General features: G+C 40.8%; 1 protein-coding gene across 1 annotated transcript in view; it reads right to left on the bottom strand.

Moving 5' to 3' along the window:
- The window catches only part of LOC132401583 (FYN-binding protein 2), an 83,283-nt gene that overhangs the window by 11,423 nt on the left and 48,194 nt on the right, over positions 1–23,666 (bottom strand). Inside the window, exons 8-17 of the mRNA XM_059983598.1 lie at positions 22,773–22,860; positions 18,681–18,758; positions 18,525–18,550; positions 17,734–17,794; positions 15,787–15,815; positions 14,600–14,648; positions 13,860–13,973; positions 8,571–8,599; positions 7,763–7,838; positions 3,186–3,296 (exon numbers count right to left, since the gene is read on the bottom strand). Of these exons, the coding sequence (XP_059839581.1) occupies positions 3,186–3,296; positions 7,763–7,838; positions 8,571–8,599; positions 13,860–13,973; positions 14,600–14,648; positions 15,787–15,815; positions 17,734–17,794; positions 18,525–18,550; positions 18,681–18,758; positions 22,773–22,860 (661 nt within the window). The remainder of the gene's footprint in view (positions 1–3,185; positions 3,297–7,762; positions 7,839–8,570; positions 8,600–13,859; positions 13,974–14,599; positions 14,649–15,786; positions 15,816–17,733; positions 17,795–18,524; positions 18,551–18,680; positions 18,759–22,772; positions 22,861–23,666) is intronic.

Genomic DNA, 23,666 nt, shown 5'->3' with positions numbered 1-23,666 from the left:
AATCAGCTCCTTGGTCTTGCTGATATTGAGTTAAGGCTAATTTATACGTGCGTCGCATCGATGCCATAGGTATCGCATACCCTACGTCATACCTACACCGTACCTGATGCTGTAGGGTGACGTGCACCTCTCCAGAAAAGTTATTTATGCATCGCGGCGATGCAGACCGCAACAACCGCGATTGGTCTGTTTGGTAGCAATGCATTTCCTCCCACGCACTTCCAGTTGCTTCCTCTCCGCCATGTCTGTAGGCTGTGCGTTCACCAAAGCAAAATAGATGAACCAAATTGTCAAATCTACCTGCCGACATGCGAAAATGTTTGAAATGCATCCTCGTTCATGTCTCTCAGGAAGAAACTCAACACAGTGGCATAGAAACCCTACTGCCAACTAGTGTTTTGGCGCACACCAACGCATGCTTGCTACGGTGTAGAGCGACGCAGAAATGAAAATCAGGGTTACGGCGCAGGCTGCGGCATAGCCCATACGCACAAGTATAAATCAGCCTTTAGAGGTTGTTGTTATGGCACAACTCGGTTAGATTTTCAATCTCCCTCCTATGTGCACCTTTGATTTGCGCTATGACAGTGGTGTTGTCAACGAACTAGAATATGGCATTGGAGCTATGCTTAGCCACACAGTTATAAGTATAAAGCAAATAGAGCAGAGAGCTAAGCACACAGTCATCTGTGCTGATGGAGATCGTGAAGGAGATGTTGCCAATCTGAACTGACTGAGGTCTGCAAGTGAAGAAATCAAGGATCCAATTGTACAGGGAGGTATTGAGGCCAAGATCGTGAAGCTTATTGATTAGCTTTGAGGGGTTGATGGTATTAAATGCTGAGCTGTAGTTGATAAAGTGCACCCTGATGTATGCATCTTTGCTGTCCAGAGGTTCCAGGGTTGAGTGAAGAGCCAATGAGATGTCAACTGCTGTGGACTGTTGCTCAGGTAGGCAAATTGGAGTGGATCCAAGTCGTTTCTCAGGCAGGAAATGATATGTCAACCTTTCAAAACACTTCATCACTGTTGCTGTGAGTGCTACTGGGTGATGTTCATTGAGGCAGATCACTACACTCCTTGGGCATCGGTATAATTGAAGCCTGCTTGAAGCAAGCGGGTTCCTCAGACTGCTGAAGTGAGAGGTTACAAATCTCAGTGAGCACTCCAGCCAGGTGATCAGCACGGGTCTTTAGTACTTGGCCAGGTTGCCCGTCTGGGCCTGATGCTTTTTGTGGGTTCACCTTCTTGAAGGCTGCTTGCCCATCGGCCTCAGAGAATGAAATTATAAATCATCAGGAGATGTGGGAGTTTGTGATGGTTCACCCATGTTTATACGGTCAAAGTGAGTATAGAAGGCATTCAGCTCATCTGGAAGAGAAGCTCTGCTGTTGCCTGTATCACTTGATTTAACTTCATAAGAGGTGATAGTACTTGAGCCCAGCCATGACTATTGAGTATCCCTCGTTGATTCACATTTAGTCCCGAACTGCCACATTGCCTATGAGATGGCTTTCTGGAGATCATACTTGGGGCCTCTTGTAACTTCCTTGGTCACCAGACTTGAATGCCTCTAATCTAAATCTCAGCAGACTGCAAATCTCATAGCTTATCCAAGACGTCTGATTGGTGAAGACTCTACATGATTTTGTGGAGACAAACTTGTCTACAACTTTTTTCTTTAATTAAGTCTGTTACAAACATGGTGACTTCATTCAGATCCACAGATGAGTCCTCAAAGATGGCCTAGGTAACCAACTTGAAGGAATCCCATAGACACTTCTATGCCTCCTGAGACCAGCTGTTTGTTGTTTTAATCTCTGGAGCTTCATTCTTTAGCCTCTCCCTGTATGCAGATAGGAGAAGGGCAGTCAAGTGATCCGGTTTACCGAAATTCAGTCTGGGCATGGAATGGTAGGCATTCCTTACTTTATAACAGTGGTCTAGTATGTTGGGACCTCTGGTGCTACAGGATATATGCTGATGGTAATTGAGCAGGGTTTTCTTCAAAAAAGCCCAGCTGAAGTCCCTGACTATTTCTTGTTTGGAGATAGCATCATGCAGTAACTCAAGCACTTGATTATAGTTGGCTGCTGGTGGTATGTAAATTATGGTCAGGATTATGGATAAGAACTCCCTAAGTGAACAGAATGGATGGCTTTGACCATTAGGTGTTCAAGGTCAGAGGAACAGGAGTTTGACAAAACTGCCACATTGAACTTGTCAAGAACTTGTCAAGCACCACCAAGAATTTGTCATGAAACACACTCCTCCACCTTTTGCCTTTTCCGAATCAGCACTTTGGTCCATGCGGTAAATCAAGAAGCCTTCCAGTTTGTATCTGGCATGGTGGGAGACAGCCAAGTTTCACTCAGACAGAGTACAACAGTCCCTCATTTCCCTCCGATACAGCAACTTGCCTTTAGATCAAAAATTTTGTTCTCCAGTGACTGCACATTTGCCAACCCAAAATTCTGGGTAGAAGTGAGCCTCATCCCTCTTCACTTCAGCCTGGCGGAGTCCACCCCTCCTGCCAAGCTTCCAACCATGCCAACAAAACTTCATCTGCTTAAAGGTACCATGCCTGCTTGGTCTGCCAAGACCTACAGGCAATTGTGAAATCTGCAGATCATTAAGTTGATTTAAAAGTACATTGCTTAGAGGGAAATTACATGCTATACATCACAGTAAGAGCATTTCAAAAGTGGTATATTTAGAAGGATATTTAGATGTATTTTCTGTACCCCACAGAGCATTGCCGTGGTTCACCAGCACCATCATGACATCACCAGAACAGTCTAGTTATATGCTTGTGTCCAAGAAGCTGATTATAATTTGCCAGAGCTCTTTTGTATTCTGGTAAGGAACAGCTAGCGTTATTAATTTGTGCATTTAAAATACCTATGGGTTAACACAAAATCTAAAATGCATACGTGATGCTAATAAGTAAAGACACATTCATCCTCACAAATCTCCACCACCAGCTTGGGATGGCAAGGGGGCAGGCACAAACAGCTGGACCATATGTTACCCAAGGCATTTTTAGGAAAATCAAGATTAGTGCCAACAAAAATAAAATTCAAAAATAAATGTACTACTCAAGCCATTATTGAAAAAAAATGCTCCATTATACAGTAGCTCCCAGAGCTCATGATTTCCTTCAGGTGGAACATATGGTGCTATACCTTTCACCTTCTTCTAACTTCATCTCTCCTGTCTTCTTTGCATTTTCTCCACGCTTCCAGAAGACTTTTCCCCAGCTTTTTTTAGTTGAGTCTGATTTAGAACTTTTGCTTCTAAAAGAGCACAGGGAAATACCAAAACACACTCGTTACTATTTGTTACCATTCATTATCGTCTTATTAGCTAGACCACTTTACTATGGCTACTTGGAGAACCATAGAACACTACAGCACAGTACAGGCCCTTCAGCCCTCCATGTTGTGCTGACCCATATAATCCTTTTAAAAAAAGTACTAAACCCACACTACCCCATAACTTTCCATTTTTCTTTTATTCATGCACCTGTCCAAGAGGCTCCTAAATACCCCTAATGTTTTAGCCTCCACCACCATACCTGGCAAGTCAATCCAGGCACTCACAACCCTCTTGTGTAAAAAAACTTACCCCTGATGTCCCTCCTGAACTTCTCCCCCCTTGATTTTGTACATATGCCTTCTGGTGTTTGCTATTGGTGCCCTGGGAAACAGGAACTGACTATCCACCCAATCTATGCCTCTCGTAATCTTGTACACCCCTATCAAGTCCCCTCTCATTCTTCTATGCTCCAAAGGGAAAAGTCCCAGCTCTGCTAACCTTGCTTCATATGACTTGTTCTCCAATCCAGGCAACATCCTAGTAAATCTCCTCTGCACCCTCTCCATAGCTTCCACATCCTTCTTATAATGAGGTGACCAGAATTGAACACAATACTATAAGTGCAGTCTCACCAGAGATCTGTAGAGTTGCAACATGACCTCTGTACTCTTGAACTCAATCCCCCTATTAATGAAGCCTAGCATCCCATAGGCCTTCTTAACTGCCCTACAAACCTGTGCAGCGACCTTGAGGGATGTATGGATTTGAACCCCAAGGTCCCTTTGTTCATCCACACTCTTAAGTAATTGACCATTAACCCTGTACTCAGTCTTCTGGTTTGTCCTTCCAAAATGCATCACCTCACACTTGTCCGGATTGAACTCCATCTGCCATTTTTCTGTCCAACTCTGCAGCCTGTCTATGTCCTCTTGTAACCTTCGACAACCTACAGCTCCATCCACAACTCCCCCAATCTTCGTGTCATCTGCAAACTTACTCACCCATCCTTCAGTCTCTACATCCAGGTCAGTTATAAAAATCCCAAATAGCAGGGGTCCCAGGACAGATCCTTGTGGCACTCCACTAGTCACTGACCTCCAGGCAGAATACTTTCCTTCCGCAACTACCCTCTGCTTTCTTCCTTTAAGCCAATTTTTTATCCAAACAGCCAAGGTTCCACTTATCCGAATCCTCATGACTTTCTGGATGAGTCTCTCATGAGGGACCTTGTCAAATGCTTTGCTAAAGTCCATGTAGACCACATCCACTGCCCTACCCGCATCAATTTCTTTTGTTACCTCTTCAAAAAACTCAGTCAGGCTCAAGAGACATGATCTTCCCTTCACAAAGCCATGTTGACTATCCATGAGTAGACTGTACTTCTCCAAATGCTCATAGATCCTATCCTTAAGAATCCTTTCCAGTAGTTGGCATACCACTGATGTAAGACTCACCAGTCTATAGTTCCCAGGTTTCTCCCTATAACCTTTTTTAAACAAGGGAACTACATCTGCCATTCTCCAGTCCTCTGGCACTTCCCCTGCAGCCAAAGAGGATTCAAAGATCGTGGTTAATGCTCCTGTGATCTCTTCTCTCAATTCCCACAACCTCTTGGGGTGTATCATATCCAGCCCTGGGGATTTATCAATCTTAATGTTTTTAAGAAGATCCAGTACTTCTTCTTCCTTAATCTCCACACTGTCCAGCAAACAGATCTGCTCTACTTCGACCTCATCCTGACCAAGATCCTTTTCACTTGTGAATACTGAAGCAAAATATTCATTTAGGACCTCTCCAAACTCCTCTGCCTCCAGGCACATGTTGCCCCCTTTATCCTTTAGCAGTCCCACCTTCGTTCTCGTCATCCCCGTTCTTCACATACGCATAGAACGCCTTAGAGTTCTCCTTATTCCTACATGCCAAGGCCTTCTCATGCCCCCTTCGAGCTCTCCCAAGTCCTTTCTTTAGCTCCTTCCTGGCTACCCTATATTCCTCATAAGTGCCTCCTACTTCCTGCTTCTTATATCTAACATATGCTTCCTTTTTCCTCTTGACGAGTTGCCTCACATGTTTCGTCAGCTACGGATCCTTTTTCCTACCATTTTCCCTTGCCTCAGTGGGACAAACCTATCCTGAACCCAGCTCAAGTAGTCCCTAATCTTCTCCCACATTACTTCTGTGCTTTCCCCTTTGAACATCTGTTTCCAATTTACTCTCGCTAGTTCCTGCCTCATCCCTTCAAAGTTAGCCCTTCCCCAGTTAAGCACTTTACCATTTCATCTGATTTTATCCCTTTCCATAGTTATACTTAAGTTAAGGGAATTGTGGTCACTATCACCAAAATGCTCCCCCACCAAGAGGTCTGTCACCTGACCAAGTTCATTACCCAGAACTAGATCCAGTATAGCCCCTCCTCTTGTCGGCTGGTCCACATACTGTATCGGGAATCCTTCTTAATCACACCTGACAAATTCAGCCCCATCTATCCCCCTTGCAGTCAGGAGGTGCCAGTCAATATGAGGGAAGTTGAAATCACCCATAACTACTATCCTGTATTTCCTGCTCCATTCTAAAAGCTGCCTGCTTATCTGCTCCTCGGTGTCCTGAGGGCTATTTGGGGCCCTTTAGACTACTCCCAGCACAGTGATTGATCCCTTCCTATTTCTGACTTCCACCCAGACAGACTCCGTGGACACTCCTTCTGCAGTGTCCTCCCTTTCTATAGCCGTGATACTATCCCTGACCAGCAGTGCCAACCCCGCCTTTTCTACCACCCATCCTATTCCTTTTAAAACACCAGAACCCCGGGACCTGCGTCATCCAATCCTGCCCTTCCTCCAACCAAGTTTCAGTAATGGCCACAACATCGTAGTTCCACATACTAATCCATGCTCTATGTGCATCCTCCTTGTTCCTAATACTCCTAGTATTGAAATAGACACATTTCAACCCCTTTAACTGGCTACAATTATGTTTCGTCCCCTGCCTGTCCTTCCTCATCAACTCAGAACTCTTAGCATCATGCTCTTGTCCTTCTAACTTAATCCTTGCACTCACATTCTGATTCCCACCCCCCTGCCAAACTAGTTTAAACCCTCCTCAACAGCTCTATCAAACCTGCCCACAAGGATATTGGCCCCCCTGTGATTCAAGTGCAACCCATCCTTTTTGTACAGGTCGCACCTGCCCCAAAAGAGGTCCTAATGATCCAGAAATCTGAATCCCTGCCCCCTGCACCAATCCCTCAGCCACACATTTATCCTCCACCTCATTCTATTCCTATTCTCACTGTCGTGTGGCACAGGCAGTAATCCCGAGATTACTAGCTTTGAGGTCCTGCTTTTCAACTTCCTTCCTAACTCCCTGTAGTCTTCTTTCAGGACCTCTTCCCTTTTCCTACCTATGTCATTGTACCAATATGTACCACGACCTCTGGCTGTTCTCCCTCCCACCGCAGGATATCTTGGACGCAATCAGAAACATCCTGAACCCTGGCACCTGGGAGGCAAACTACCATCCGCGTTTCTTTCCTGCGTCCACAGAATCGCCTATCTGAACCACTGACTATAGAGTCTCCTATCACTACTGCCTTTCTCTTTCTTTCCCTACCCTTCTGAGCCACAGGGCCAGACTGTGCCAGAGGCATGGCCACTGTCACTTCCCCCAGGTAGGCCGTTCCCCCCCCCCAACAGTACTCAAACAGGAGTACTTATTGTCAAGGGGTACAGCCACAGGAGTACTCTCTAGTACCTGACTCTTACCCTTCCCTCTTCTGACTGTGACCCTTGCTCTGTCCCCCGTGGCCCCGGAGTGACCATCTGTCTGTAACTCCTCTCTATCATCTCCTCACTCTCCCTGACCAGACGAAGGTCATCGAGCTGCAGCTCCAGTTCCCTATCATGGTCCCTTAGGAGTTACATCTCAATGCACCTGGTGCAGATGTGGCCATCTGGGACACCGGGAGACTCCAGGATCTCCCACATCTGACACCGACCACAGAAAATTGGCCTCACACACATACTACCTCCTTTTGCAATCAACAACTGCCTCACCTCGTCCCATTACTGCCAAAGCCCTTCCACTCTGCTGCCTCTCACTCCGCTGCCCGCTGGATGCCCGCTTCTTTTTAAACTGTTTGCGCTCAACTGGTTGATGTCACACGCCTGCGCAGTCTGGCCTCTCTCTTCTCCCAAGAACTGAAAATGTCTTCCCGCTGGAAATCCTTAGGTGCTCTCCCGCTGCTTTCTTGTTCCGAATCAAAAACTTCTGCAGATTCCTTGCCCTTTGTTAAACTTTCCAAAACAATACTCAATATGAATAAATGCCATCAAGAAAGATTAAAATTGAGGAAGAAAGCTCTTTCTATTGAGAAATGTCACTTTGATGGGTACAAATGAACAAGGTGTAGTGATGACAAAGTGATAGTGATGAATTAATCACTTACTCTGAATCACTGAGTTCCCTAGCATTGGGAATGTCCTCGTACACACTATTCTCATCACTGTCCAAGTTAGTTAGAGCTGAGGAATATATAAAAAAGGCAACAATTAGAAAATAGACTAAGTCATACTTTAAACTGACTCACTAATCTTTTAATATTACCACTTTCTTCTTGAGATGCTTCAATCCTCTGACTGATGAGGAGAAATGGGGTTCAATTCATAGGGCACTGGCATAGTAGTCAAGGAAGAGGGAGCTACTGCATTTGGACAGGATTCTCTTGACTCTGGCCAGGACCAGCATCTATACACATCAAATTATCACACAAGTAGAAAAAGCTTTCTACATGATCAAATGGCCCTGCTGAGGAGAAATTTAGAAGGTTATCAAGAAAGGACAATGTAAGATGGAGAAATGAGTATTGAACATGAGAGTGTGGATTAAGCGTGTGAATATAAAAATCACAGCAGGGAAAATGGTAAAAAGTAAAAAGAGAAATCTCTTTTATCTGAGAGCAGGGATCAATCAAATCAAGGTAGGTGGCACAAACAGAAATAAAATGAGAATTCTCTCATAGCCATCACAGAGTGGTTGCACTGTTATTGGGGGATATGAAAAAAATAGAAAAGGAAAAGGAAAAATGTTGAAATAATTTGACTTTTGCTAGAAATAAAAACATTGTAAAGTGACATCACATAAAATATTTTGGGTCAAGCGAGATAAGGAACTTCAGGTGCATCACATTCTTAATGGCCTTTGTATACCAAATAACTCAATCTAAACCAAACTGCAACATTCTTCAGTGAACTTACATAAAGTGGATCCTGATCCTGAATTTACACTGTGAAAATAATAAAAAGGATACATTACAAACACCAATACATACCTAATGTCCAACAGTGCATCAATATAACAGTCCCAAAGTAGAAGCTGCCAGTGTACTGGTGGATGCAGCTTGTATTTAATATCTCAAGACTATGTGAGTAATATTGAGAATATATTTTTGATAAAAGCATTCTTTGTTGTTTACATAATTCATTACAGCTTGTATGTAAAAGTACATGAATGGCATAGGTTACTATGCCACCACATGAAATGTGTGCGCCTCCCTAAAGTAAAAAAAAGTACACACATTTATCCCCAGGCTCCCCGTGTTTTTGGAAGTTCAAAATTTAACATTGGTGATGAGTAATTTTTAAAATGAACCCAAGCTGACCGCCTACCTGTTGAAATGAAGTGAGATGTTAGAGTAAAAAAGGTAAAGTATGTATTATCTTCTTAGCAAGGGAACAGAGACAATCAAGTTAAAAAGAAACAAAAGGATGAATTCATGGTTTCATAAACAGGGAGTACCAGGTGATAATAAACTTAAATAAAAGAACAGAAATATCTGGCTACATCGAAAAGATAGTTGTGTTCATTGCACAAAAGATAACCAGCTGATGTACACTGAGAAAATTGAGCAGTACTTTGAAGCAACTGAAATAGCCAATGAGAAACGAATGTCAGTTCTGCTGAGTGCAATCAGTAAAAGAGCACACAACTTGCTTAGAAGTTTGACGACTCTAACCAAGCCAGCCGAAGTGAGATTTGCTGATATCGTGAAAGTAATGCAGGAACATTTAGAACCAAAACATTCATTGATTGCAGTTTATTGGGACCTCTAGTTCATTATGTTCATTAAGTGGAATCAAAGGGAAGTGGAGTCCATTTCAGTGTACATGGCTGAATTGAAGAGATTGCCTGAGTATTGTCAGTTCAGTGATGGGCTTAATGACGTACTGAGCAATCATTTAGTTTGTGGAATCTTCCAGGAAAGCATTCAGAAATGGCTGCTAACTGAACCACAACTCACATTTAAAAGAATAGTTGATGTTGCTGCATCAATAGACAGAGATGCAATCCAATTGCAGTGAGGAATGAGAATGACTGTGAACAAAATTGCAATGTCTAATCAAAATCCATCTCGGCCATAAAAACTGGTGTTACCATTGTGATAGGGCCTCAAATACAATACACACGTACACCAAACTAATACAGGTTTAAAGACAAAACTTACAGAACATCCACCAAAGTAGGACCACACAAAGAGCATGTTGAGCAGACAAAAATAATGGACTGCACAGAGAAGAGAAAAAGATGAAAAGTCAAGTTGCATTTTCAAAAAGAATGCTAATCTACATGATTAGCAGATAAAATCTGATAATGATAAGAGTGACAGAGGATTGGGTAGCCTTGAGATTTACAGTGTGAAAATTAACAGGAGATGAGCAATATTGCTTACACCAGAAGTGTATGGCAACTTAATTAAAATGGAATTGGACACCAGCTCAGATGTTTCAGTTCTTCCAGAAAGTGAATTTGGCATTTCAAAGATATTGGACTGAAACCTACAGATATCTAACTAAGAACTTATACTTGAGAAAAGATAATTCCTGTGGGAATGGCATTTGTAAAAGTGAAATACAACAACCAATAAGCCACATTGGGCATGTGTGTGGTAAAAAAAAATACAGGAGGGGTAGCATTGTGGGCTATGTGGCTGAGACAACTACAACTTGATTTGAGATCCATCCATCATTTGCAATAGAGTCAACAGAAAGCAGATTAAGAGGAAGATACTGGATATTGTCGCAACAGTGTTCAGGAATGGCACTGGAAAACACAAACATATCAAGGGTAAAATAGTATTAAATGAAATGCCACACTCAAGTTTTACAAAGCTCTACCTGTTCCGTATACCATCAGTGAGCTAGGTTGCATAGATGCTGAAGGAACTCTTCCCGAGGTTGAGCGGCACACATGGGCAAACACCATTGAGCCCAGAAGCTAAAATTACCATCAACCCAGTACTGAAAGAAGATAAATACAATCTGCTCAGGGTAGAGGATATCTTTGTAAAACTTTCTGGGGTAAACACTTCAGCAAAGTGGGCATACTTTGTGTGCATGTACCTACAGAAGGAGACAAAAGAAGAACCTTGTGTGTTTCTCATCATAAACACTCAAAAAAAGGCTTTATCACTACAATAGACTGATTTTTGGAGTAGCACCTTTACCTGCACTCTGGCAGAGAGCAATGGACCAGGCTCTGCAAGGCTGCTCAGGCACTCAGTGTGACGTGGCTGACATTATTGTTACTATTAAGCATGCTAAGGGGCGAAGGCTGGTCCTGGCACCTTAAAACCAGTCTTCGGGTAGATGGAGCTCATCAGCCTGGGAGGGCAGTCCATCTCAGAGAGGGAAAGCTCTGCTTTCAAACCTCCGCTGCCTTGTAGCCATACCCACTCATGGGAAATGCTTCGGAAGTGAACTCTGAGGACAAATCCGGAGCTGAAGTCCCTAAGGCAGTCCGACATTGCCTTCAACCTTGCTCTGGCAAATTCTGTGACGTCACTGGTGGCAAGCTGTATCGGCCCTTGCCCTTCCCTTCCCTTGGACAACACTAGTAGCATGGAGAGGGGAGATCTGCTGCTTGGACAAACTGCCGGTTTTCCATGCAACCTTGCCCAGGCCTGCGCCCTGGAGAGGACAAGACTTTCCAGGCGCAGATCCATGGTCTCGCGAGACTAACAGATGCCATCATTCATGTATGGTTGAATGACAATTAAACTTCAACTATGAACTATATAGAATTGGAGTTTATAGCTAAGCAGGGGGAGTGTGTGTAGTTAATATTTATATTTCCATAATATTTGAGTAATATTTTAAATACATTAGTTAAGCATGTCAAAGTGGACACTAACGCTGTACAGACTGATTACAAGCACACACTGACACTGATATAGACAGATACAAGCGCACACTAACACTGATATAGACAGATACAAGCGCACACTAACACTGATATAGACAGATACAAGCACACACTGACACTGATATAGACAGATACAAGCACACACTAACACTGATATAGACAGATACAAGCGCACACTAACACTGATATAGACAGATACAAGCGCACACTAACACTGATATAGACAGATACAAGCACACACTGACACTGATATAGACAGATACAAGCACACACTAACACTGATATAGACAGATACAAGCGCACACTAACACTGATATAGACAGATACAAGCACACACTGACACTGATATAGACAGATACAAGCACACACTGACACTGATATAGACAGATACAAGCACACACTGACACTGATATAGACAGATACAAGCGCACACTAACACTGATATAGACAGATACAAGCACACACTAACAATGTCCTATTTGCTTATGACAAGATATTGATGATACTGGAAAAATATAGCAAAGCTCTTATAATCTGGTATCCTACCGTTCTGAAATTTGGAGTAACTTGCATCTGGTTCAATCATTAGTTCAGAATGTGAACCAGGGATCCAGAGTCAGAGATCAGACTGAGTGCCATGTGTGTGGCCCATCTATCACTGGGTACTGAAAACACCAGGGATCAAGGATGCAGGTATGTTTGAAGTTGGGTTAAGGTCTGAAATGCTTGAATTTTTCCAGCTTCCCTTAACTTCATCACAATAACTGAAAAACTTACTAAAATACATTGTAATATATTTAAAAATGTGAAATTAAAGTGTGTTGGGACATTGTCAAGAATAATATCCAGGTCTGGAAAACCTGCCATTCTGGTACAAAGTCTCGTGGTTACCAGATGTTAAAGGTTTACTGTGATGTTTTGAAAACCACTGTGATATCCTGTGGAAGTGAAAAATTGAGTTCTGAACAAATGTAAAAATCCACTATTTATCATCTTCCAAACTAAAACACTGACCAGATGCCCAAACCTCAACATGTAAAGAAAAAACAAAAAGTAGGTGGTTCAATTTGATACCAAGAATTCACCTCCAAAAATATCACAATTCCATCTCCAAGAGACAAAAATTGCTGGGGGATCTCAGGAGGCCAGACAAGAACTATAGATCAGAGTCAACAGTCAAAGTTTTGGGCTGGGACCCTTCATCTTGACCTCTGACTTTTTGAAAAGTAGAGACAGACAGGCACATATAAATATGCAAAAGCAAATACTGTGACCTTGCCAAGATGCTGATAAATTTTAATCCTGTCACACAAAATTTAGGTTTGGATCTAATAAGAACAGACAAGTAGGAGTAAGATGCCGAGAAAAGCATGTTTAAGATTTTGCTCTTGCTTTTGCATGAATCAGAAGCTGGAAGTTTTCTTTAAGATTTACAAATAAACCTTGTTGCACTTCTAGTTCAATTTCTCTTAGCCACCTTAGTCACCCCTCAACCACCCCAAACCACTTGTTTGCCTTACCATCTGACATAACACTCTCAAGGACCCAGCAATAGCCCTCTGTCAACTAAATCACCCCCCCCCCCCCATAGAACAATGAAACCAGGCCCAGCGAGTTTAATTCTCTCAGAGTCTCATATGGCACAGTAGCTTTATCAAAGATAAACTCTGAAGGAGAAGTTATTCATCTTTATCTTGAGCCAAATTAAAGAAATTCTTAAGCTAATGTCAGATTTGTGAACCTCATAGGCTGAATTAATATAAATTATCCTGTATTCTCACTTTTTATATAGACCCAAAGAGACTGACTGAAGAACAGAGAGAGAAGAAATATAACCACTTCCAGGTTGTCCTCCTTCTGACTTGGAACTACATTTCTAGTCCTTGATCATTTTGCAGCTCTCTGTCAGAACTATGGGAGTAGTTTCTTCAGAAGAACTGCAGAAGTTCAGGGAAGAGGCTTATTACAAACTTCTTATGGAAGGGCAATAAATGCTGACCTTGCCAGCAATGTCCCCATCTTGGAAAACAAATAAATTCAAACAAAGCTGGCACAAGCAAACACTATGTTCATCTGCAAGTGGCCATCAATGACATCACTTATTGCCAATTTTTCATCATCACTGGGTCAAAATTCTGAAATTTCCTAATCGGCAGCAATACTGTTCCTCCACCACTTAAACTGCAGTCTTTCAACATTCTCTCAGAGGTAACAGGAAATGGAGAACAACTGGCAGCATTCCCCACCTCTTGAGAATCACTTAAAAGCAAAAAGGACATTCCAATGGAGAAGACATGAGACAGTATCAATAAATTGAGTGAAATGCAACAAAGTTTGAGAAATACCTGAGATGATCCAGTGATTTATCTTTTTTCTTTATTTTCTTCTCGTTTCGTCTGTCACCAATCTCTTTCTTGAACAATGTTTCCAATTCTTTTACTGTGTCTCTTTTTATAGTTCTAGGGAGATGGAGATAACACTGAACTCTGCTGTAGATGGTGTCTGGTTGTAGTAGTGGGCACATTAGCAATGCTCAATCTTATTCTCACCAAAATCAACTTTTCAGCATTGATCTTTGGATAGGAATTTGAAATTATGCCTTCTGTACAAAAATGGCCAACCAAAATAGGTTTTGTTACTCTTAAAAAAAGTCAAGCCTCTCTTCTGCTGATCAAGGTTTCCCCATAGCGTAATGATGTTATAGTAATTTTATTAATGGACTAGTAATCCAAAGGTAAATGTTTGTATACCATCATAGCAGCCAGAGAATTTACATTTATTGAATAAAGTCAGAGCAGTAATAGTGACAATAAAACTTTGGAAAAGTTGGGAAAACACATCTGGTCCATATAGGCTCAGAAATGGCCATAATTCACTCATTTACAACAAAACTGCTACAAATGGTTCAGGAAGGTGTTCCACTGCCATTTTTAAGAACAATAAATATTGGCCATGCATGCAAAGCCTATATACAATTTTAAAGATGGGAAAAAACAGCAGGGATATTTTCCGGAGTATCACCTAGAATCTCTTCATTGTGAAGAGTGCAAATCAATGAAGAAATAACGGTATAATAAGCACTTACTCAGAGCTAGCCGCTTCCACATCATCATATATTTCCTCATGGAGTACTTCTAAAACAAACAAGACTCAGAATGAGAAACAGAATGTTGGCATTACAGTGCCTATAAAAATTATTAAACACCCCCCCCACCCGAAAGTTTTCATGTTTTATAACATTGAATCACAATGGACTTAATCTGGCTATTTTTGACACCAATCAACAGAAAAACACTTTCGAGTCAAAGTAAAAGCAAATCTCTACGAAGTGATCTACATTAATTAACAATACAAAACACAGAATAATTGACTGCATAAGTATTTCCCTTCTTCAAGTCAGTATTTATTAGATGCACCTTTGGCAGCAATTGCAGCCTTGAGTCTGAGTGGATAGGTCTCTAGCAGCTTTGCACACTGAAAATTTCCCCCATTCTTCTTTACAGAACTGCTCCAGCTCTGTCAGATTGCATGGGGATTGTGAGTGAACAGCCCTTTTCAAGTTCAGCCACAAATTCTCACTTGGATTGAGGTGTGGACTCTGCCCTCACCACTCCAGGACATTACCTTTGTTGTTTTTAAGCCATTCCTGTGTAGCTTTGGCTTTATGCTTGGGGCCATTGTTTTGCCAAGTCACAGTTCTCTTGCAGACAGTACCAGGTTTTCCTCTGGGATTTCCCTGTAATTTGCTGCATTCATTTTACCCTCAAGCCTTCCAGGGCCTGATGCAGTGAACTATCCTGACACCCACAGCACGATGCAGCCACCACCATGCTTCACAGTAGGGCTGGCATGTTTTCAATGATGTGTAATGCTCGGCTTAAGCCAAACATAGTATTTACTCTAATGGACAAAAAGCTGTACTATTGAATTAGTTTCCTGACCTTTCACCTCCCTTCTCAGATTGGCTGTAATACCCATAGCCATGGTAGCCACTTTCTATCTATCACCTAATAATTTCTGGCATTATTTTGGCCAAAGGTACATCTTTGCAATTATTTCTCCACTTCACAATGAGCTCCATCAATGTGCTCCATCTTCTGTATCCATTGTTTAATTTCTGACAACAGCCACTTCAGTCTTCACTCTTCTAGCACTCTGCAGCTTGTCAAAAATGACTGGGAGAGGCAAGCTATATTTTATGGCCATTCCTCTGTTCTGTTGTGCTACAACAAATCCTTGGGGATGTCATTCTGCAGAGTATTTTTGACTCACCATTATCAGCAAAATGGATCTGTGATCTTCTGAAGGTTTGATTGTGTTAGCCATGATCAGAAATAAAAGGAAATAAACAGGAAGCTTATTTAATTTACATATTTGTAGATTGTGCTGTAATTTAAAAAAATACAATGAACTGCTAATTTCTGTGATTTACAAAATGAGTAGTAACTGGAAAGAACAGATGCAGCTTTATAAGAACTGACACAGTTGTATTCTAAATTAGATAAATTTACAACAATGTTATTGACCCTCAGACCTCAAAACATTACATGATAATATATTTAAATCAGCAAGTGTATATTCTGCAGAAAAACAATCATCTCCTTTTCATTTTATTAATTTACAATGCACTAAGGATTTATAAATGTGTTAAAGAAACCCACTGTTTGTTTGGAAAGTCACATTCATGATGCACGATAATTTGAGATGGTTTATCATTAATTCTCTCAACTATCCTGCAAGTATTTCTTGCTGAGGTACAATTTTACAGATGCTTTGTCTGAATGCCCTTTACCAAAAGACAGCAAGATTAATTCTATTCAACTAAAAATGATCAACTCTCTGTGCAAGTCCTATCTTTGCTGACAACACAGCCATTTGTTACAGGACATGATGTGCCCAGTGTTTTGCCATATGCAGAGCCTCTGGCCAAGACAGATGCCTGGGTGAGACTGAGTGCCAGTGGTGGGTCTGCATCATCACTGATAGCTTGAAGTTCTTCCAAACCTGGCCAGGTTGCACCTCCTGGGAATTTAAGAGGAAAGAAGCAAAATATAACTGTATGTGATAAGAGAATGAGATGTGGAATCCAGGAATTTCATGAGGAGACGGTTTGGGGATTGTGAAATTTGAAAATTAGTACAAATAAGGATACTATCATTTTCAAACATTTCAGGCCAATTAATGGCTCCTGCAATAACTCCTCTTTTTAGTGTCAGTGAGCTGATGTGCACACTACCTGACTACTCGGCCTGGGAATTTGTCTGGTCCAGCCACCTTAAGGGGATGATTCTCTGCAGGGCCTTTGTCATGTCTTTTGCTGTTACAGACAATGGTTGTTCACCTGGTTGGGGGGTGGGGGGGTAGCTTTCATTGCTGGAATTGTTTTGCATTCCTCGAAGCGTGTATAAAAGCTGCTTAGAGCATCAAGAAGGGAGGCATTACTGGTTTAAATGATGCTGTTTCTCCTTGCATAATCAGTAATGCCCTTGATGCCCAGCCACGTAAACCATGGATCATTATTGGACAGTTGTTCCTGAATTTTTAGTGCGTAGGCAGTCTTTGCTCCCTTGATGCCTCTGATGAGGTTTGTCTTCGTTGCTCTGAAAGCTGTTCTGTCTCCAGACTTGGGGGCAATGTCCTGGGCATTTAGTAGGGAGTGGAGCTGGGCCTTCTGGCAGGACTGGGAGTTTACTGTTCTTGAGATACCAGCATCGTCTAAGCACTTACAGATGTAGTCAGTGACAGATGGGACATATTCCTCGAGGTCTGTGTCTTCCCTATTTGTGGTGCCCTGCATGTTCTGACCTAGACCATTTGTACAAGGTAACTAAATGTTTTAAAGATATTGCACAGGACTTGAGCTCTTCCTCACTCTCCCTGCAGGCACAAAATACTTCTCATCCTTTACTGACTGTTAATATGTCTAACCAGTGAACAGACAAGTTAGCTCCAGCTGAATGAAGAGAACTTTCATGAGCATTAAACTGATGTGATATATAGGTTCAGTTAAACTACAGTTTAACTTTAACAATGATATCCCACTTAGTTTTCAAGTGCTCACCAATTTATCCCTGATTATTTTTAATGTTTCAGAGCATAAATAATGTAAAATTGTTGATAAATGTTTGCATACAATTTACACAAGTACAGTTACAAATTCTGAATAAGGATTTCTATTTGATTTGCCTTTAAAGTAAGAAGATTCATATTGGCAGGTACCTGTCAACAGGAGATTTCATCACCTCACTTATTATATCATCGTAAGCATTTGATGCCAATCCTGTTACAAATGTAACATATAAAGCAATGTGAATAAACCCAATTCTCCAGCATCACCTCTGTCTTGAAATTTATATTTTAAATTTTTTTACATACCAGTAATAGTCATATTAAAGAATGGATTACTTCCCATATTCAATACAGCTCAATGACTTTCAATAAACACAGAGTACAAACTAGATCCATATTTGCAGACAATGAAACTGATACTGCACACAAATTTCATTTTTATTTTTTGCTGATAAAATTTCCTCAGAGAACAAGAAGACCTGATTTATTGTGGAATTCTCTGCAACTTCTATTCTTGCATTTTTTCATTAGTGTCAGCCCAATGTTTGCATCATTTTCAAGGCCTCTTGTCGCAATATATTTGCTCCCATTGTCTAGGAGACTGTGTCTCAGCTTGTATATCCTTAACAAAAAATGATTTTAATGTTTGTTCCCTAGTACTTCTCATACTGGAGAACAAATTTGATCAGCACTGCTGAAAAGACATCTTCTGGATATGGTTCTATCTTTTCTTCCATTACTTCAGTATATAGTTGAATCCAATCAGCAATTATTTCTGACAAAATATAAATCAAAGGCAGATTTTTTTTTAAAGAAAACCACCTCTTACATTGAATAATCAATACCATGAACTGAATGATTTTGCTTTTCATTACAAGCTATTACCACACAAATACCAAGATAAAACTTCAACACAAAGTATTAGAAAATTTAAATCTTACCATATTCATACTGCTGCGAAGGACTGCTATCGAATAAAAAATGACAAACAAATGAAAAGGTAATACATTTTATCAATAGAATCAATTTGTAAGTCAGTGCATCATTTTTACAAAATCTAGACAAATACTATTATTTTTCTATAAATGTAACTTTACCTTTCATGGCTTTTTCTCTTCTTTTCTTTTCCTATGTGTAATATTTTAGCCAGTCGATTCATCGTTTTTGTGTTGTATCTAAAAATATAAATTAATAGAATACTAAAAATACTGAAATGTTTTCAAATCAGCATTGCTTAATCTTGATTGCTCCCCTACATAGAAACCACATCCGTTTTACATATACTCAGCAGACCAGGCAGCAGTGAGAAGGAGCAAACAGTCCATGTTTTCGGCCGAGCCTCTTCATTCAAACTGGAAAGAATGACGAGAAGTCAGAGTAAGAAGATGAGGGGAGAGGAGGAAGAAGTACAAGGTGGTACATGATAGGCAAAACTGGGAGAGGAGGCAGCGAAGTAAAGATCTGGGAAGTTGATCAGTAAAAGAGATAAAGGGCTGGAGAAGGTGGAATCTGATAGGACAGGGTAGAAAGCCATGTAAGAAGAGGAAGGAGGAGGAGCACCAGAAGGTGATGGGCAGGTGAGGAGATAAGGTGAGAGAGGGTAACAGGAATGGGGAACAGTGAAGAAGAAGGAGTGGGGGGCAATAACGGAAGTTTGAGAAATCGATGTTCATGTCATTGGGTTAGAGGCTACCCAGATGGAATACAAGATGTTGCTTCTCCAACCTGAGGGTGGCCTCATCGTGACAGCAGAGGAGACCATGGACTGACATGTCAGAATGGGAATGTGAAGCGGAATTAAAATGGGAGGCCCTTAGGAGATACTGCTTTTTCCTCCACATCTGTTTGCTTCCCTAAAACATTACGAATTCATGGTTTTATTTTAAATTGATAGGGGGATTTGCTGGTAATAATTCTGACTTTGCCACAAGCATGTTCCCTGTACACTGTATTTTTACTGGTACTATCATATCTTTGCCATTTAATTACTACAGCCCTAATCAACTCTTCAAATTCCTTCACTTCCCCTCTTTCACCCACCTTTCCCCTAGCCTAGTTTACAAACTAACTCCCTAATCTCATTATTTTTTCAGTACCGGACCTAAATTGCCCTAGAATCTCGAGAGTGCAGGTTATCCCCATGTTTGCCACCCCCTTTCCCAGAATTATAAATTAATACAAAGGTAAAGAGACCTTCACATTGAAGTATAAATTTTGCATAGATTTTCTTTTGTAATGTATTTTAACTTATATTTTTTTTCCACATAGTAACTCTAACCAAAGGAGAACTATTTCAACAGAACAAGGATTAGAGGACTTGCTGTTTAAGGCAAAACTACAAATACTGGAAATTTGAAATAAAAACAAAATACTGCTAGAGAGACTTTGCAATTTAGACATGATCTTTGGAGAGTGTTCAAATGATATTTGTTCATCAACTCTCGTCCATGCCTATCTATCAATGGAACATTTGAGAATGAGAGCTCAAGGAAAATACTTATTTTCAAAAGAGTAAAGAAGCCAAAATGGAATGTGTGCTGCACTAATTATCTGACTTGGTAAATGATCTCTGAAAAACGTTCTTTGCCCCCACTGAGAAGATACTTTGCTGAACCAAGTTAATTTCCTTAATAAAATACAAATTAATTGAAGCTTTGATTTTCCTCTCAGGGATTGAGATGCCTTGGCAGAGTGGATTACCTACTCCTCGAAGGAGTCTTCATTCTCATTCTATTTCACTCCACTGAATTTAATCGAATAAAACAATCAAATGTGGTCTACAAAGGGGATCTAATCTGCTCGATCAGAAAATACCAGAGGGAAGAACATGAAAAACCATGTACATTTAAACAATAGAGTCATGGACCAGTACAGTACAGAAACAGCACCTTCAGCCTATCTAGTCTGTGCCAAATTATTCTGCCCAGTCCCATCGATTCACACCTGTACCAGAGCACTCCATACCACACCCATCCATGTAGTTATAAAATTTCTTTGAAATGTTCAATCAAACTCTCATCCACCACTTCCGCTGGGAGCTCATTCCACACTCACACCACCTTCTGAGTGCAGTTCCTTTTCATGCCCCCATAAATACTTCCCCTTTCACCCTTAACCCATAACTTCTAGTTTAGTCTCATCCAACCTGAGAAAAAAGCCTGCTGACATTACCCTCTACATAGCCCTCATAATTTTGTATGCCTCTATCAAAACTCCCCTCATTCCCCTATGCTCCAGGGAATAAAGTCCTAATCTATTCAACCTTTCCTTACATCTCAACTCAAGTTCCAACTACATTCTTGCAAATTTTCTCTGTACCCTTTCAGTCTTATTGATATTTTTCCTGTAGATGTGAACAGAACTGCACACAATACTCCAAATGAGGCCTCACCAACATTTTTTTACAACTTCAATATAACGTTCCAACTCCTGTTCTCAATACTTTGATTTATGAAGGTCAATGTGCCAGAAGCTCTCTTTACCACTCTATTTACCATAATGCCACTTCCAAGGAATTATGGATCTGTATTCCCAAATCCCTTTGTTCTACCACTCTCCCCAGTATCCTACTGTTCACTGTGGTAAGTCCGACCTTGACTGTCCTCGCAACATGTCCTCTGTGTAATATTCCATCTGACATTTTTCATCCCATTTTTTCAGCTAGTCCAGATCCAATTATAACATTTGATAGTCTTCCTCATTGTCTATGCCCCCAATTTTGTTGTTACCTGCAAATTTACTGTTCCAGTTTATCACATTATCATCCAAATCATTAATCTAGATGACCAACAACAATAGACCCAGCACGGATCCCTGTGGCACACCTCTAGTCACAGGCCTCCAGTCAGAGAGGCAATCATCTACTACCACTCTCTGGCTTCTCCTGTGAAGCCAATGCTGAGTCAAATTTACTAGTTCATCCTCAATGCTAAGTGACTGAACCTTCTGGACCAGTGCCTCATATAGGATTTTCTCAAAGGCCTTGCAAAGTCCATGTAGAGTGTCAGAGTGATTTTTGGGTTTAGGTCATTTATGTTTTGCAAATAGCTTTGGCTACCAGTCTTCTGCCTTTGAATATGTATTGTGGATTTAATTTGGAACACCAGATTCCTAAAAGGTGTGAATCCCAGTCCAGATGATGCTGGCATCTGTGGTATGGATGCGAATCAGGAGGTGTGAAGTTTGTATGTAGTTTCAAAAGAAATCATTGTCATAAATATGGAATTATCCTTCGTGTTTAGCTCATAAGATATCGAGCCCCACGCTGGACCAGCGGACCTTTCCACCGAAAGCGTCTCCATATGATGCCTGCTGTACCTTGATTTGTCAAATAAAGAAGCTACTTTGTATCAACCAGTAATTTTCTCTGGCAATTTAATTCACACAACAACACAGAGAACACCCACTACCTTTTCCTTTATCAACTTTCCTGGTAACTTCCTCAAAAAATGCACTATAAGATTGGTTAGACACAACCTATCATGACAAACCGATGTTGACTACCCCTACTCAGGCCTTGTCTATCCAAATACTTAATATATCTTGTCCCTTGAAATACTTTCCAATAAGTTACCCATTACTGACTTCAGGCTTATTCTTTGGAGCCTTTCTTGACTGAAGGAAAAACATTAGCTATCCTCCAGTCCTCTCTTACCTCACCCGTGGCTAAGGATGTTTCAAACACCTCTTGAGGGCCCCTACAATTTCTGCATTCGCCTCTACAAGGTCCAAAGGGATACCTTGTCAGGCTTCAAGACAAGAACCTCCTCTTCTGTAATCTTGATACAGTCCATCACTTCACTACTGTTTTGCCTCAGTTCTATAGACGCTGTGCCCATCTCCAAAGTAAATATACATGCAAAAAATCCATTTGCTATCTCCCCATCTCTTTCAACTCCATGCATAGATGGCCACACAGATCTGCAAGAGGACCAACTTTGTCCCTTGCCATCCTTTCGCTCTGAATATATCTGTACAATGACAGACATGAAAACATAATACTTTACACTAAAATTGATCATGAAATATTTACTATACATTATTATCTTTTAAAGAAAGCATTTCATGAAGGAGATAGGATATGGAAAACCTGCTGCAGAATAAAATACAATTACTTGTGTTAGTACTTGAAATTTTACACAAGGAACATGTTCTTAAGACAATTTTATCATGCATCAGTTTATACTTACTGTTCTCCAGTCTCCTGACCCATCACTACTGACCTGTTTTTCTCACATTCATTTTTCGTATCTGATGTTTCATGGCATGGTTCATGTTCTAAATTTATTAATGAAAAGAAAATTTGCAGTTTAAAACAAATCATTGCATTAGCTTTTCAATATAAATTCTCAAGATTTCATTAAATAAAACATTACATTAAAATGCAAGTTGAATGTTAGAACATAGAGCACAGAATCGAAGAGCACAGTATGGGCCTTTCAGCCATGAAGCTGTGCGAACCAATATAAACCTACTTCGCAATAATTTAATCCTTCCCTACTATATAACCTTTCATTTCTTTCTTCTATCCATGTCTTTCTAAGAGCCTCTTCAATTACACTGTTGTATCAGCCTTCCATCTCCCCTAGCAACACGTTCCAGGCACCTACCACATTCTGTGTAAAAAAAACTACCTGACATCTTCCTTAAAATACCCTCCTTAAAATCACATTAAATGGATATCCTCTGGTGTAATCATTGTTGCCCTGGGAAACAGGCAGTGGTTGAACACTCTTAACTATGTCTGTCATAATCTTATACACTTCTATCAAATAGTCTCTCATCCTTCACTCCAAAGAAAAATGCCATAGCTTACTCAACCTTTCCTCACAAGACATCTCAACTCCAGACAGAAACGTGGTAAAACTTTTCTCCCTCCCTCTAAAACTTCCACATCCTTCCTATAATGAGGCAAACAGAACTGAACACAATGCTTCAAGTGTGGTCTAACCAGAGTTACATAAAGTTACATTACCCCACAGCTCCTGAATTCAGTTCCCCAACTAATGAAAGCCAATACATCATATGCCTTCATAACCATCCTACCAACTTGCACATCCTACAACCTGATGATTATAAATATG

Source organism: Hypanus sabinus, chromosome 11, assembly GCF_030144855.1.
Source record: "Hypanus sabinus isolate sHypSab1 chromosome 11, sHypSab1.hap1, whole genome shotgun sequence".
NCBI classification, from domain to species: domain Eukaryota; kingdom Metazoa; phylum Chordata; class Chondrichthyes; order Myliobatiformes; family Dasyatidae; genus Hypanus; species Hypanus sabinus.
Note: the sequence above shows the minus strand (reverse complement) of the source record. Positions and strands in the feature narration are given on the sequence as shown.